At 51.2% G+C, this 13455-nt stretch overlaps 1 protein-coding gene across 1 annotated transcript in view; it reads right to left on the bottom strand.

Moving 5' to 3' along the window:
* Window positions 1-13288: 13288 nt before the first annotated feature.
* Aicda (activation induced cytidine deaminase) overlaps window positions 13289-13455 on the bottom strand; it is a 2893-nt gene continuing 2726 nt past the window's right edge. Inside the window, exon 6 of the mRNA XM_033765947.1 lies at window positions 13289-13431. Within this exon, the coding sequence (XP_033621838.1) occupies window positions 13378-13431 (54 nt within the window). The 3' untranslated portion in view covers window positions 13289-13377. The remainder of the gene's footprint in view (window positions 13432-13455) is intronic.

Genomic DNA, 13455 nt, shown 5'->3' on the forward strand with positions numbered 1-13455 from the left:
TTTTACCACAGTTTTTGTGGCTCAGGAGTTCTGTGTGTGTGTGTGTGTGTGTCTGTGTCTGTGTCTGTGTCTGCCCCGGGGCTCCCCTAAGGTGACCTGGGGATGTCAGCCTGTGCCAGGGACCAAGTCCCCCACTCAAGGCCTGGGGAGGTGACAGTGGGCGTGGAGGGTGTCACTTGCTGCCTCCCAGGTGCCTCGCCTCCCCTTGGCTGCTCCCAGCGGGCAGCCGCCTTCCCCTGGAGCCAGGGGCCTGGGGACAGCAGCGCTGCCAGGTCCCCATCTTCAGCGACTGAGGCCCAGACTTGCCCTGCTCCCTCCCTGTCTAGGCTGTCCTGGTCACACGGGCCAGGTGCGGGCACTGCGTGGGCGCTCAAGTCCCAGCCAAGAGAACCACGGGCAGCCGGCTGCGGTCCCCTCGGGCCTAGGGACTTCCTCCGTCTTCTGGACAAATAATTCCATGGCGCTGACCTCTAAGAAGACATAGCCAGGGCTGGGGATGTAGCTCGGTGGTGCTGCTGCCTGCTTTGCAAGCTCAAGGACCCGAGTTCGATCCTGGATTAAAAAAAAAAAGAAAGAAAGGCAACAAAAGACATAGCTAGAGGGAGACAAAGGACAAAGCAGCAGACTTGTTTCTTTTTGCATGAGAATTTAACAGGATTTGTTTGCTTTGTGTGTGTGTGTGTGTGTGTGTGTGTGTGTGTGTGTGTGTTGGAAATGGAACCCAGGGCCTCCCATGAGCTAGGCAAGGGCTCTGACACTGAGCCATTCAGCAAGAGATTTATCGTCAGAGTGTGTAGCTTGATTTATCGCAGCAATAACGACCACCTGCAAATCTGAGTGGCTTGACACACAGGGGGAAAAAAGTTTCTTTCTTGCTTTCTTTGTGATATTCTAACACAAGGTGGACGGGAAAGCCGGGCCTTGAAACCTTCTGCCGAGTTCTGACCGTTCAGCCCGCGTGGGGCGGGCAGCTCCCACTCAGGACTGAGAAAGCGTTTGGAGCAGGGACTGAAAAACAGCGCTGCTGCCCGGTCCTCCTACCCCGAACCAGACCTGGGCCCCGCGCCGGGCTGAGGCCTTCGGAAGGAGCCTGGGAGAGCAGGACTCGGAGCCGTCACACGGGGGCGCTGGCCGCCGAGAGGCTCCTGCTGGCGGGGGTGAGCTGGAAGGAGCCTCGCTGACTCGCGGGGGTCAGGTTGGCTCGCATTGCCTGGCTCGCTCGTCCTGGCTTCTGGGAACACGGCTGTCTCCCGGCTGTTCATGTGAAGGCCAGGTACGTTTTGTTTTCTGGTTTTGCTCTTTGACGCTGGGGACTGAATCCAGTACCTTGTGCACGCTGGCAAACATTCTGCCCCTCAGCCACAGCTCCAGCCCTCTGCGCAACTTCTTTTTTGTTTGTTTGTTTGTTTGTTTGTTTGTTTGAGACAGGGTCTCACTATGTAGTTGAGACTGACCTGGAACTCACTATGTAGCCCAGGCTGGTCTGGAACTCACAGTGATCCTCCTGCCTCAGCCTCCTGAGTGCTGGAATTATAGGAGGAATGATATTTTTAAATACGCAGGAATTAAAGTCTGATGACAGAGTAGCATTCCATGAAACAGAGTTCTAGAAATGGAGACTACCTATAAATAAATTCAAAAACTTTCCTTTCTGCTGATGGGATGAGATTTGAAAATTGTAAAAAGAAGTCGCAGAGGTTTGATAGTCACAGATCCATGGGGGACACTAAAGTTCCAAAGCCAGTTCCTAGCCTTCCTCCGAAACAACCCTGCATAAACCAGAATCAGGAACCCAAATCAGAAATCGGGTTAGGCCAGGGGCAGACTGAACCGGAAGGAGTTCTCATTATCCACTTTTTATAGGAATCAGGAAGCTGTCCAGCTATTCACGGCCGGGATAAAGCTTGTTGCTTTGTCTGTTCCCATGTGTGTTGGGGAGCTCCAGGTCCTGCACGCTCCAAGTGTATCCTCTGCCACTGAGCTGCACCCTGGCCCAGTAGATCAGTGAGTAGATCAGTGTTCTCCCCCAGCGCTGCTCCCTGTGGCTGTGGCTTGGCGGACTTCTCTGCGGGACCAGGGGAGTTTGAGGCAAGTCCAGTGCCCAATGGGAGAAGTCGCTCTGCAATCATGGGCTTCCTTTTTTCTTCTTTTTGAGGTACTGGAGGTTGAACCCAGGACCTCACCCTAGCTCTGCCACTGCACTTCATCTCGACTCCTTTTTCAATTTTTATTTTGAGACTGGTCTCACTATTGCCAACTCTGGTCTTGAATTTGCAGTTCTCCTGCCTCAGCCTCCCTCAGCTGGGTTGGCAGCATGCACCACTGTACTAGGCTCCCCTTCATTCTCCTGGACCCTGCCATGTGCCAGGCAAGTGCTGTACAACTGAGCTACATCTGCAGCCCAAAAGTGTAATTACCTCCTCTGACAATCAAAATCCGACTGCAAAGTGAACCTCGTTAGCTGTTTCAGCTTCTTCTGTGCCCTCTTGATTTTCTACTTTTGTCTGATGATTGGGTTGAATTTCACTGAATTTATTTTTTTAAACTTTAAAAGTTTTGACTTGAATGTGTTTTCCTAACTAAGGCATAAAACTTCTACATACCAATAATGGGGTATGCAGAATTTTAAAGCTGTGTTAGACAGACCGAGAGCCAGTACCCAGGTCGCTGGATCAACAGGAACCCTAAAATTGTGTTTGTGAAAGAGTGCTGAGGCTCAGGATGTAGCTTACTGGTAGAACAGTTACCTCCGTGTGTGAGATCTCCAGTACATTCGAACAGCCGGGCGTGGTGGCACACACTTGCAATCCCGGCCTGTAATCAGGAGGCTGAGGCAGGAGGATCACAAGGAGTTCAAGGCCAGCCTGAACTGCACCGTGAGACTCTGTCTCAAGAAAGCAAAAACCCTGAAAGCTTCCTTGAAGGACAAATTGCTGCCGGGCTTTTCAAGAAAAGTATGGGAAACGAGATGTTTGACCCAGGCCTTTACAATTCTGAAGAAAAATCTTTCACGGCTGTGACTTCTAATCTCACCCCAACTCTTCAGTCGGAGTGGGAATGAAGACATTTGCCCCACGTGCGCTGACCAGTCACTCCCCAAGCCTAGCACGTGAGACCCCCCTGGCTCCACCTCTAGTACCAGAAAACAGCATTGCCCGGATGTAGCTCAGGGGTGCCACCACCTGCCTCACAAGCACAAGGTCCCGAGTTCGATCCCCGGTACCCCCAAAAAAATACATACAAGAAAAGAGCATTAAACTTGCACGTTTTCCACACGATTGCTGACCCTGGATTTCACGAATGCCTGTGCTCTGACGGTGTGATAGTGCCCCATTTAACTTCAAATTCTTCATCCTTCTCAAATTCTTTCTGGCGTACCGCGTTTCGCATGCTGCTCGCTAGTCCTTCTGGGCCCTCTGGGAATCATGTGTTAGCTCTGACCATTCTTCTAGTGCTTCGTCATCTCATCGCCTGATATATTAGAGAAAACACCGCAGACTTTGTGTGGTGTTTATTCCTGTTCTGAGAGAAGCTAACCTTCTTACAGAGTCAGACAATTTCTGGTTTCTGTGTTATGGCAGGAAATACATTCCTCTGTACCAGATTAGAAATATATTCATCCATCTCCGTATTCCATAAACCGGGGTGAAGAGAAGGTGGCCGAGAGAAGCTTAGGTTCCCTGAATGAGAGCTGGAAGAGCCCCTGGGGGTGGAGATCGGCTTGCGCAGGGCGTCGGACGCTTCTTTCCTGCCCCGTATTTGAACCCGGAGCCTCGCGGGCCAAACGCGCCCCCTAGCGCCCAGCTGTGGAAGCGCACGGTGACTTCCCGGCCCTGGGCACGGACCACCAAGCCACACACACCCAGCCCCTTTTTATTTTTTGTAGTTGGAGACAGAGTCTTGTCCAGTCACAAACTTGCCACCCTCCTGCCTCAGTCTCCCAGGGTGTGAAGATGACGGGTGTGCACCACCAGGCCCAGGCCGTGGAGAATTCGGATGGTTCGGGCAGCGGCAGACTTACTTAGGGCTTTGCAGGAAGAAAGCAGGACAGAGACGGAAGGGGTGAAAGCCTTGGGGGAGTGACTGAGCTCAGGGAGAGGCCGGGCTGTGGGCGAGGACTTCGGTGACCTGTGACCCTCGAACCTGGAGCGCAGCCCTGCAGGACGGCCAGAGTCAGCGGCCTCAGACACGGGAACAGTGGGGCTGACAGGTGAGCGCCTGGTCCTGCTCCCAGGGTCGTTTTCTGTCCTCTCTGTTTCTCATGGCAGTGCTGGCTCCCTCTGGCTGTACAGGGCCCCGCCTGTGCCGCAGCCCCCCTCCCACTGCAGCCCGGGGATCCCACCCCGAGTCACGGGGCTGTGACAAGAGAGGCCTCAGAGGCCCCGGGAGTAAGAGGGCCTCACGGGGCGCAGGATGCGATCACTCCCACCTTCCCTCCCCGTGGCTCCCACCTGACTTTTCCTGAGCGGAGGAGTTCCAGAATAAGGGGTTTTCCCCAAGGTAGCGGGGTGCTTGCAGAACCAGCGGGGAGCTGGGCCCGTAACCAACGGGGCAGCCCCGTCTTGGCGATCCGGGGCCTCATGCAATCTTCACGGCTGCCTCACCGTCTGGGGCCCCTCACCCCCGGGTTGTAAGGGAGAGATGTGGTCATCCCGGCCTTGGGCTAAGTTTCAAGGCCCCCCGCCTCCAGATCTGAGCTCTGTGCTGCATGCTATGCCCACGCCACGCCTAGGTACCGAGGGAGCCGGCTCTGGTGACCAAAGCATTTCTCGAAACTGGCCTTGCATATTGGAGCTATTTGCTTTGAGATTTTACACACTCATCCTGGCGTATCTTCTGATTTTTTTTTTTTTTTGGAGGGGGTTGTTTTGAGAAAAGTCTCACTCTGTAGTCCAGGCTGGCCCCCAAATCCCCATGTAACCCAGGGGACTTCCACTTGTGGTCCTCCTGCCTCAGCCTCCCAAGTTCTGAGACAACAGGTATGTGCTACCACACACCCAGCTATGATCTAATATTTTTAAACATCAATCTTCCATCATAAAATACATTTCTCCCTTTAGTTTTTACGGGGTTTGTTTATTTGTTTTGGAGACAGGTTCTCATTATGTAGTTCAGGCTGGGCTTGAACTTGCAACAACCCTCCTGCCTCAGCCTCCCAAATGCTGTGATTACAGGTGTGTGCTACCACGCCTGGCTCTATCTCTCACTTTATAAAGTGAGTTTTGGGGGCTGGAACAATCTTCATGAGCCTGAACCACCCCTGTGCCCTTGTCTCATTACTGAAGAATAACAGGAAAATTTTAGCTGGAGATAAGAGAAACCCAGTAAACTTGGGTCCCTGGCCAAGTTGCCACCTCCCTGTACCCAGACCCCGTGCCCTCACATGGACTCCACCAGTGGGGTCCCACTGCCTGGGACATCAAGTCTGCACAGTGCAATCAGCCCGGAGCCACCAGTCTGCAGGGCCTGGGAACCAGCATCTGTTGAAACTGGCCAGGGCTCAGCCACCCCCAGAGATGGGTGGCTGTACCCACACTGGGCTCTGCAAAGAGTGGATTTGATTTTCCCGTGCTGGGGCTGGGACCCAGGGTGTGTGCCCGTGAGGCCAGTGTCTATCTCTGAGCTGCTTTGTGACTGAGAATCACCCATGTCGGGAGCCCTGGGCCAAAGACAGCGTCCTGGTATTCTGAATAAATTAAAAGCGTTGGGCAGGAGCACAGCTTTCTGTTGCTACATGAGTTAGTGGTGTATTTATTTTTTTATGAGGCAGGTTTCTCACTATGTAGCCCAGGCTGTCCTCAAATTCTCAGCGATCCTCCTGCCTCAGCCTCCCGAGTATTGGGATTACAGGAGTGCGCCACCACACCCGGCTTCCCTGTAGTATATTTTTAAAGTCTCATCTTTGTGTGAAATAAACATCAGGAATGAACAGTAACTGGCGCTTCTTTGGGAGAGTGTGGGAGTTTGGACGGCAAGGAAACAACCACTCCCTGTTCCTTCTGGCTTCACCATGTGTGTTGTGGTCTGGTTTTGTGTTCTCAAGCCTCGGTTTGGCTTCACAGATCTTTCAGTCTCTTTGGACTTCTACAGCTCACTGATTTCAGGGGCCTGTCTCCCTCCTGGCAACCTTTCTAATTCAGATCTCGTGTAGGATAAAGAGCCCAAGAAGGAACAAGTGTGCAGACTGTGCCCACACGAAAAGCCCAGGGGCAGAGTTCTGTTTGATTAACACTCAGAGGTGGTTATCTGTGCTGTGTGGACTCATTGGTCCTCAGATGAGAAGGTTTGCCAAGTATAAAGCTGGCAGTGCTCTGCCCCGCTCCCCAGGGTGGACCACTCTGCACAGGTCCTCTCCCAGGGGCTGTCTCAGTGGGGACTTCCTGGGTCCTGGCCACCACACCTGGCAGAATGGCAGCAGCTCTTGAGCTGCCATGAGCTCCAGGACAGTTTGCCACCTTTAAATTATTTAGATTTTGGGTTTGTCATGGGAGAAAAGTCATGCCGTACCTAACTTCCTGTGTTTGGTTTATTACACTTAGCTTTACGGTCTCAATGTGCCTCACTGTCCTACAAATGCCTCAAATGTATCCTTTTTATGGCTGAGTAGTACTCCATTGTATGGATGTACCACATTTTCTTCATCCATTTATCTGCTGATGACCCGATAGGCATCAACAAATGGGATTATATCAACATAAATCATTCTTCTGTTAAACTCCTCTCAGGTTTCCTAGGTGAAGTGTGTCATCTTCCCAGTTTTGGCTTTTATGAAATGAATAGGAAACACATTCTTGCTCGTGCCACATTTTGTAGGTATCGGCAGCCTTTCCTGACTGTGGGTGTGAGTCAGTCACAGAGCCTGGGATAAAGCAGCCGCCATCTCCAGACCTGGGCTTCTGTGATTAATGGAACCTAGGACAAGTCTGCTGGGGGTGCTAGAACCCAGTCTTTCTTTACACCACAGTCCTTCCTACTGCCTGGAACACTCAAGACAGGCTGGGAGGCAGAGGCAGGCAGACTTCCTCGGCGTCCACTGTGTTTTCAGCTTTTCTGGTGGCTGGATGCTGGCTGTGGACTAGCAGAGCAGGAGAGGTGGTCAGAGAGGAGAATCTGAGGGGTCTGCTGCCTCTGTCACCTTCAGTATCTCGGAGTGGGCATGATGGTGCACACCTGTGACCCCAACTCTCAGGGAGGCTGAGGCAGGAGCACTGCACATCCAATGGCCTGGGCAACTTGGCAACCTATGGAGACTGTCTTAGAATAGAAATAAAAAGTGCAGTGTAAAGGCCCTGGGCTCAACAGCTCCAACGCTGCCCAGAAAATAGCTCTCTCAGAAGAAAGGGGGGCTTGCAGCTGGTGTGAGAGACATTGAGAAGCAAACCAAGGCTGGCTGAGGCTGATGCAGGAGGAGCTCTATGAGTTCAAGGCCAGCCTGGGCTACATAGTGAGACAATGTCTCAAAAAAAAAAAAAAAGCAAATAAGTCACAATCTATAGCTTTGGGTGTCTCTCGGTGCTTAAAGTTTTCATTTATGATGAAGCTTATGAAGTATTCTGTAGGCTTTTTTTTTTTTTTTTTTACCAGGGATCGAACTCAGGACTTTGCACTTTTGAGGCAGGCAGCAGAACCCCTGAGCCAAATCCCCAGCCTGAAGTATTGTATAAAAGTTTGCAGCTGGTCTCTAGATTTCCCTTTGGCTTCTTTCTATTTAATGGTGGCCAAACTTCACATTTACTAAAGGTAGGGAAAGAAAGGCAGAAGGGTACGGGGAAAATAGGCTCTGTAGAGCAAGTTTGGGCAGAGTAAAAAGGGGGAAAAATAACAATCTTCGGTGGGGTTGCTGCAGCCCATCTGAGCCGTCCTCTGTGGAGAACCGGACCGCTCGGCGATGCCGGTGCTAAGTCCATGGCCAGCTGCGTTTCCCGGCAGGGTGGTCACAGACACAAAATCCCAGAAGGCTTCAGCAGTGCATGTTTGGATACCAAATGAGAAAGGCAAACTGGGCTCAGCGGCGTCTGCCTATAACCCCAGCTCTCTGAGAGGCTGAGGCAGGAGGATCAAAAGTTCGAGCCCAGCCTGGGCAAGTTAGGGAGACCGAGTCTCCAAAATAAATAAACAAATGATGGCTGAGGATAGAGCTCAGTACCAAGAGGGAGAATAAGAGAGGGGCTCAGCACTGCCTTCAGGGAGGAAATAGTCTAGAACCTTCCCTGTACTGCACTGATTACCCAAATCCCTGAATATGAAAGATCTTGAATTCCCTGCTGCATTCCCAATTACATGTCCCTGGGCAGTCCCGGGCTTCTCCCCCTCCTTGAATGGAGCAATATTTTTGACCTCCTGTGAATTTTCCTGTGTCATTTCAAGGCCATTCTTTTTCACAAAAAACAAATTTTCTCCAGATGAAAATGCAAAGAATGGGGATTAGGATTTAGCTCAGGATTTAGCTCAGTGCCTGCCTGGCAAGCACAAGGTCCTGAGTTCAATTTCCAGTACTGGGAAAGCAAACACCAATAGTCATCCTAAAATACAGATTTTGGATTGGCAGGAAGACTTGCTTGTTAGGTAAGTAAGCCTTTCCTTTACCCTCATCTTTCATTTGTTTATTTATTTGCAGGATTGGGGATCAAACCCAGGGCCTTCACACTGAGCTACATCTCCAGCTCTTTTATTTTATTTTATTTTTTTATTTTGAGACAGGGTCTTGCTAAGTTGCCCAGGCCAACTTGCACTTGAAATCCTCCTGCCTCAGCCTCCTGAGTACTGTAACTGGGATGACAGGTGGAAACCGCTATTCCCAGCTAGCACTAAAGTTTTATGTATAAACCAAATAAAAAAGTTATTGCATATCATGAAAATTCAGTCCTGTAAGAAAATAAGGAAACCAGAAAGTGGTTAGCCCTAGAAAAAGAATCTACTGTGTATCTTTATGAAGTCAAAGGACCTGAGCGGGAGACCCTGAAGTGTGGGAGAAAGATCAGTGTAGGACAAAGTCCTAGCGATAGATCCACAGCACAGGGCACAGCAGCTTTTAGAGGTACACTAAGCTGCAAGCTGGGGGAGCACCTGTGATCCCAGCTATCCAGGGGGCTGAGTCAGGACAATCTCTCAAGTCCAAGAGTTTGAGGTCAGTCTGGGTAATCCAGTGAGAGCCATTTTCAAAACAAAACAAAAAAATGTTTAATCTCTATTTTGACAGTTGCTGTATTGCCACGACCACTCCAGTGGAGTCTGTGTGACAATGCCGGTCACCTGGCAGAAACCAGACCAGAGGTATCGTCCCCACGGGGTTAAGCCTCCTGGAAGTCCTTGGCACACACCGCATGCAAAGTCAGCCGTGAAGAGAATAGCTGGCCTCTCTGCCTGCAGTTTGGGGACATTGGGTTCATCTATAATTCTGTTCTATTTTGTCTTTATTACTATTTGTTCATTATCTGTAGAATTGTATTCTGGGCCCAGGAAAGGTTAGGAACAATTAGATGTTCCTAGAGATGGGGAGGTATTGAGGCACAAGAGGATGGGCGGCCAAAGTGCTGACCCTGAGCCCCGGACTGTGAAGTCCTGAAGGTGATCCTGAAGGTGACATGCTCAAACCAGTCCTTTGTTTTACAAACTTCCCCTTCTGACTGCGTATAGGTGTGGTCTTACCTTGATTTAATGGTCTTAGCTTTTGTGATGGTATATAGGTGTGGTCTTAACTTGACCTTGTGGTCTTAGTTTTTACAGTACTATTGTCTATCTTTCTCATGCCTGCCTGTGCCTGAAATCACTCTTGAGGTGTGCCCTTGAAACTAGTATATAAACACCTAGAGTTAGAAATAAAATTGCAGCAGCATTTGCAAACTTCACCTCGGTGTTGAGTGCTTTTGTCTGACTGTCATCGCCGAACCTGCTCCCACCTTTCAGAGAACCTGTATCTCCTCGTGAAATCCCGTGTTTGCTGCCCTACGGTCGGTAGCACTGTATTATGAATGAGTACAAGAATGTGACTTTCATTTAATACAAAAAGTTGCATTTATAAGTCATACAGCACAAGTTTGAAATGTGAAATACGGACTTTAAATGTTTGAATTTGCATCTCTCACACAGTGAACATTTCTTTACACTGCAAAAGACTGTAAATAATGCTTCCTAGGAAGAACAGTTCCCTGCCTTTTATTTTTAAGCTTCATGTGGCATTTCCTCTGTGCATGTGGAATAGCAGAGCCCTGGAAGAGGGTGATCAGTGTTGGGGTTCATGTGGGCCATGGAGCCGCTGAGCAGGGACTATTGGAGAAGGAGGGGCTGAGCCGGGGCTGTGCTTCCTGACCATTCCTACTCCCCAGCCCCTCCTGTCTCTCTGCGCCCCCAGACCCGTTGCATGTCCGCGGCTCACCTCTCTCTCTTCACAGGGTTTGTCTGCTAAGCTGGCTGCGACCCCTTCTCCTCTGTGCTGGAGAACAAACCCAGACCTTCGCATTGAGCCACCTCCTCTGCCCTCTATTATTATTTTTTAAAAATTGAAACAGGATCTCTCTAGGGTGTCCAGGCTGGGCTCGAACTTGCAACCCTCCTGCTTCAGCCTCCCAGAGTGCTAGGATTGTCGTTGTGCACTGCTGCCCCCCAGGCCTTCTAACCGGTCCCTCTGCCCATGTCCTCGGTGGGCAGTGGGAGTCAGACAAAGCGAGCTCTGCATTCTGAGGAGCGGGCGGCCCTTCTCCTTCGGGTGTGACGCACGTGTCAGGTCGGGAAGCGGCTCTCAGCACGGCCCTGAGGCGAGCGGTGGCCGATTCTGTCTGTGTTTACGCAAAGCCACGGGGTGGCGCCCTTCCCTCCCGTTTGGCTGTGGACCCGGGGTGACCCTGTCGGAGGTGGTGCTTCACGGCCAACAGAAACTCCCAGCATGGAGTTTCTCACCTCTTCTGACCCGACCCGCATGTACTGTGCACCAGTCCTTCATTCTTCTTTTGAGACAGGGTCTCCTCTGTGTAGTCCAGGCTGGCCTTGGGCTCCTGATCCTCCTGCCTCAGCCTCCCACCTGCTAGGACCCCAGGCCTTCATCGCTATGCCCATTATTCCTGTTGATGCTTGAATAAAATTCTATTGTGTAGCTATTCATGTTTGTCTAAAATCCATTTTTCAGGGCCCAGGATTTAGCTCAGGGGCACCGTGCCTGCCTCCAAGCGCAAAGTCTCAAATTCGCTCCCCTGTACCAGAAAAAATAAAATAAAACCCATTTTTCAGTGGAGTCTGCCCACGTTTTCGCCGTTAGGAATAATGCTGATTTGAACATTCGTGAACAAGTTTCATTTTGCTGCATGTTTCTCATTTTCTTAGAAACTCAAGGGTAGAGCTGTCGGGGTGCACAGCAATGCTATGTTTAGCTTCTGAGAAAGCGTCAGACTGGTTCCTTTTCCCCTCCCTTCCTTCCTTCCGTTGCTGAACTCTTCTCCACCTGCATCAGTTCCTATTTCCCCCAGGCAACTTATGAAGGTCCCATTTCCCCAGATCCTTGCAACACCTGTTATACTAGGCTTTGCTTTTCTTCTTCTTCTTCTTTTTTTTGTTGTTGTTGTTTGAGACAGGGTCTCACTATGTAGTTGCATTGAGACTGACCTGGAACTCACTGTGTAGCCCAGGCTGGTCTCAAACTCACAGTGATCCTCCTGCCTCAGCCTCCCAAGTGCCGGGATTACAGGCGTGTGCCACCACGCCCGGCTTCCAGAAAAGGAAATTATGATACAAAATATAATTGCACACTATCTTACATAATATAAATGAATATATGAGGTCATTATTTTACTAATTCACAAAAGTATGTACAGTAAGATTGAAATATTAGGGCAGGGGATTTGGCTCAGTGGCACTGCGCCTGCCTCACAAGCACAATGTTCTGAGTTCAATCCCCAGTACCCAAAAAAAAAAAAAAAAAGATTACAATATTAAACAGTTGTGTGCCAGGCATGGAGGTGCATGTCTGTAATCCTAGTTATTCAGGAGGCTGAGGCAGGAGGATCAAAAGTTGGAGGATGGGCTGAGGAATTTAGGGAGACTGTCTCAAAATAAAATAGAAAAAGGGCACAGTGTTGTAAGTCCATCCATGTTCTACTGAGTATTTCTTTTTCTTTTCTCTTTTTTTTTTTTGGAGACAAGTTCTATGTAGTCTAGGCTGGCCTCGAACTCAGGACACAGGCCTGTTTCACTACACCCAGTTATTCCATTTTATAGTTGAATAAATTCCCATTGCACAACAATGCTGTGCTTGTCGTTACGCTTGCAAGGCAGGCGCCGGAACCACTGAGCTAAATCCCCAGCAGTGCCGTACTTTTAAAAATCTACTTTTCAACTGATGGACCTTTGAGTGTGTGCGCTGCCCGCTCTTGTGAATAACGGTGGTTTGATCATTCGCGTGTAGCCCATGGTCCTGCACACGCGCGCACACCCTCCCCTACCGGTGTGGGTGCAGATTTCCCGCGAATCTGAGCGGGCTGCTCGGCAACACTGCCCCGTGGTGGGGTTTCTGGAATGTTCTCCCCTCCCCGTGCCTGCGCTGCGGGTGGCGCAGCTGCTCTGTGCCCACTTCCTGTGGCTGCTGCTCCTGTCCCCTTCTTACTGAGTTGGGGAAGCATCACACACAGCAAAGTAGGAAACCTTGGCCTGGGTTGGGTCAGCAGACCCACGAGAGAAGAGATTTCCCTCTCTCCGCCTGCAAGCAGAGCCCTTCCGAGTACCCGCCAGGCCCAGTGTCTGCTCCTCCAGAGGTTGCTGTCACGGGGACGCCAGCTCACCCCACAGAGCCTTCTCCACAGTCCTCACATCCGTCTTTTGTTCCTTTGCGTTTGAGAGAAGGTCTCAAGACGTAGCCCAGGCTGGCCTGCAACTTTCCAGGCGATCCTCCTGCCTCAGCCTCCCGAGTGCCACCACGCCCGGTGCTGCTCCCGCCTGTTTTCCTTCAGGTCCCTCACTGAAGTCACCGGAAGGGCCACGCCTAGTATACGCCCCACCTCCCAAGCCTGTGCGGTGCACACAGAAGCAGGCGCTTGCACATGAGTGCTGTGGAGGGGGTGTGGGCTCCGAGTCCCTCAATGTCCCAGTACGGAAGAGGCGGAACCGCTCAGAGAGCCCCGTGACGAGGACGCCCGCGCTCCGCAGGACCCGCAGTCCCGACACTGCCCGGCAGAGGGCGGTGCTGTGCCGGGTCCATGTCCTCCTGGGGGTCCGAGCACCTCCTCCCCATGCAAGACGTGGGTATTTTTAAACAGGTCCTGTACAAGTGTTTCCCCCTCTACGCTCTAAGAAAGTGAGAACGGAAGAAGAAAGAGCAGGCGCCGAGGTCCGTTCCCCGTCCTCTCCCTTCCGCAGAGATGTCGCAGTGCGCGCGGCTCCTGGAGGCGGCGTTCAAAGCCCCAGCGTGCGGAAGGCGTCGCGCAGGTCGTCCACCTCGTAGAGCGGCTGCGGGGACAGGGCCACGTGAGC

Source organism: Fukomys damarensis, unplaced genomic scaffold (genome assembly GCF_012274545.1).
Source record: "Fukomys damarensis isolate Sample0158 unplaced genomic scaffold, DMR_v1.0_HiC HiC_scaffold_19, whole genome shotgun sequence".
In the NCBI taxonomy this organism is placed as follows: domain Eukaryota; kingdom Metazoa; phylum Chordata; class Mammalia; order Rodentia; family Bathyergidae; genus Fukomys; species Fukomys damarensis.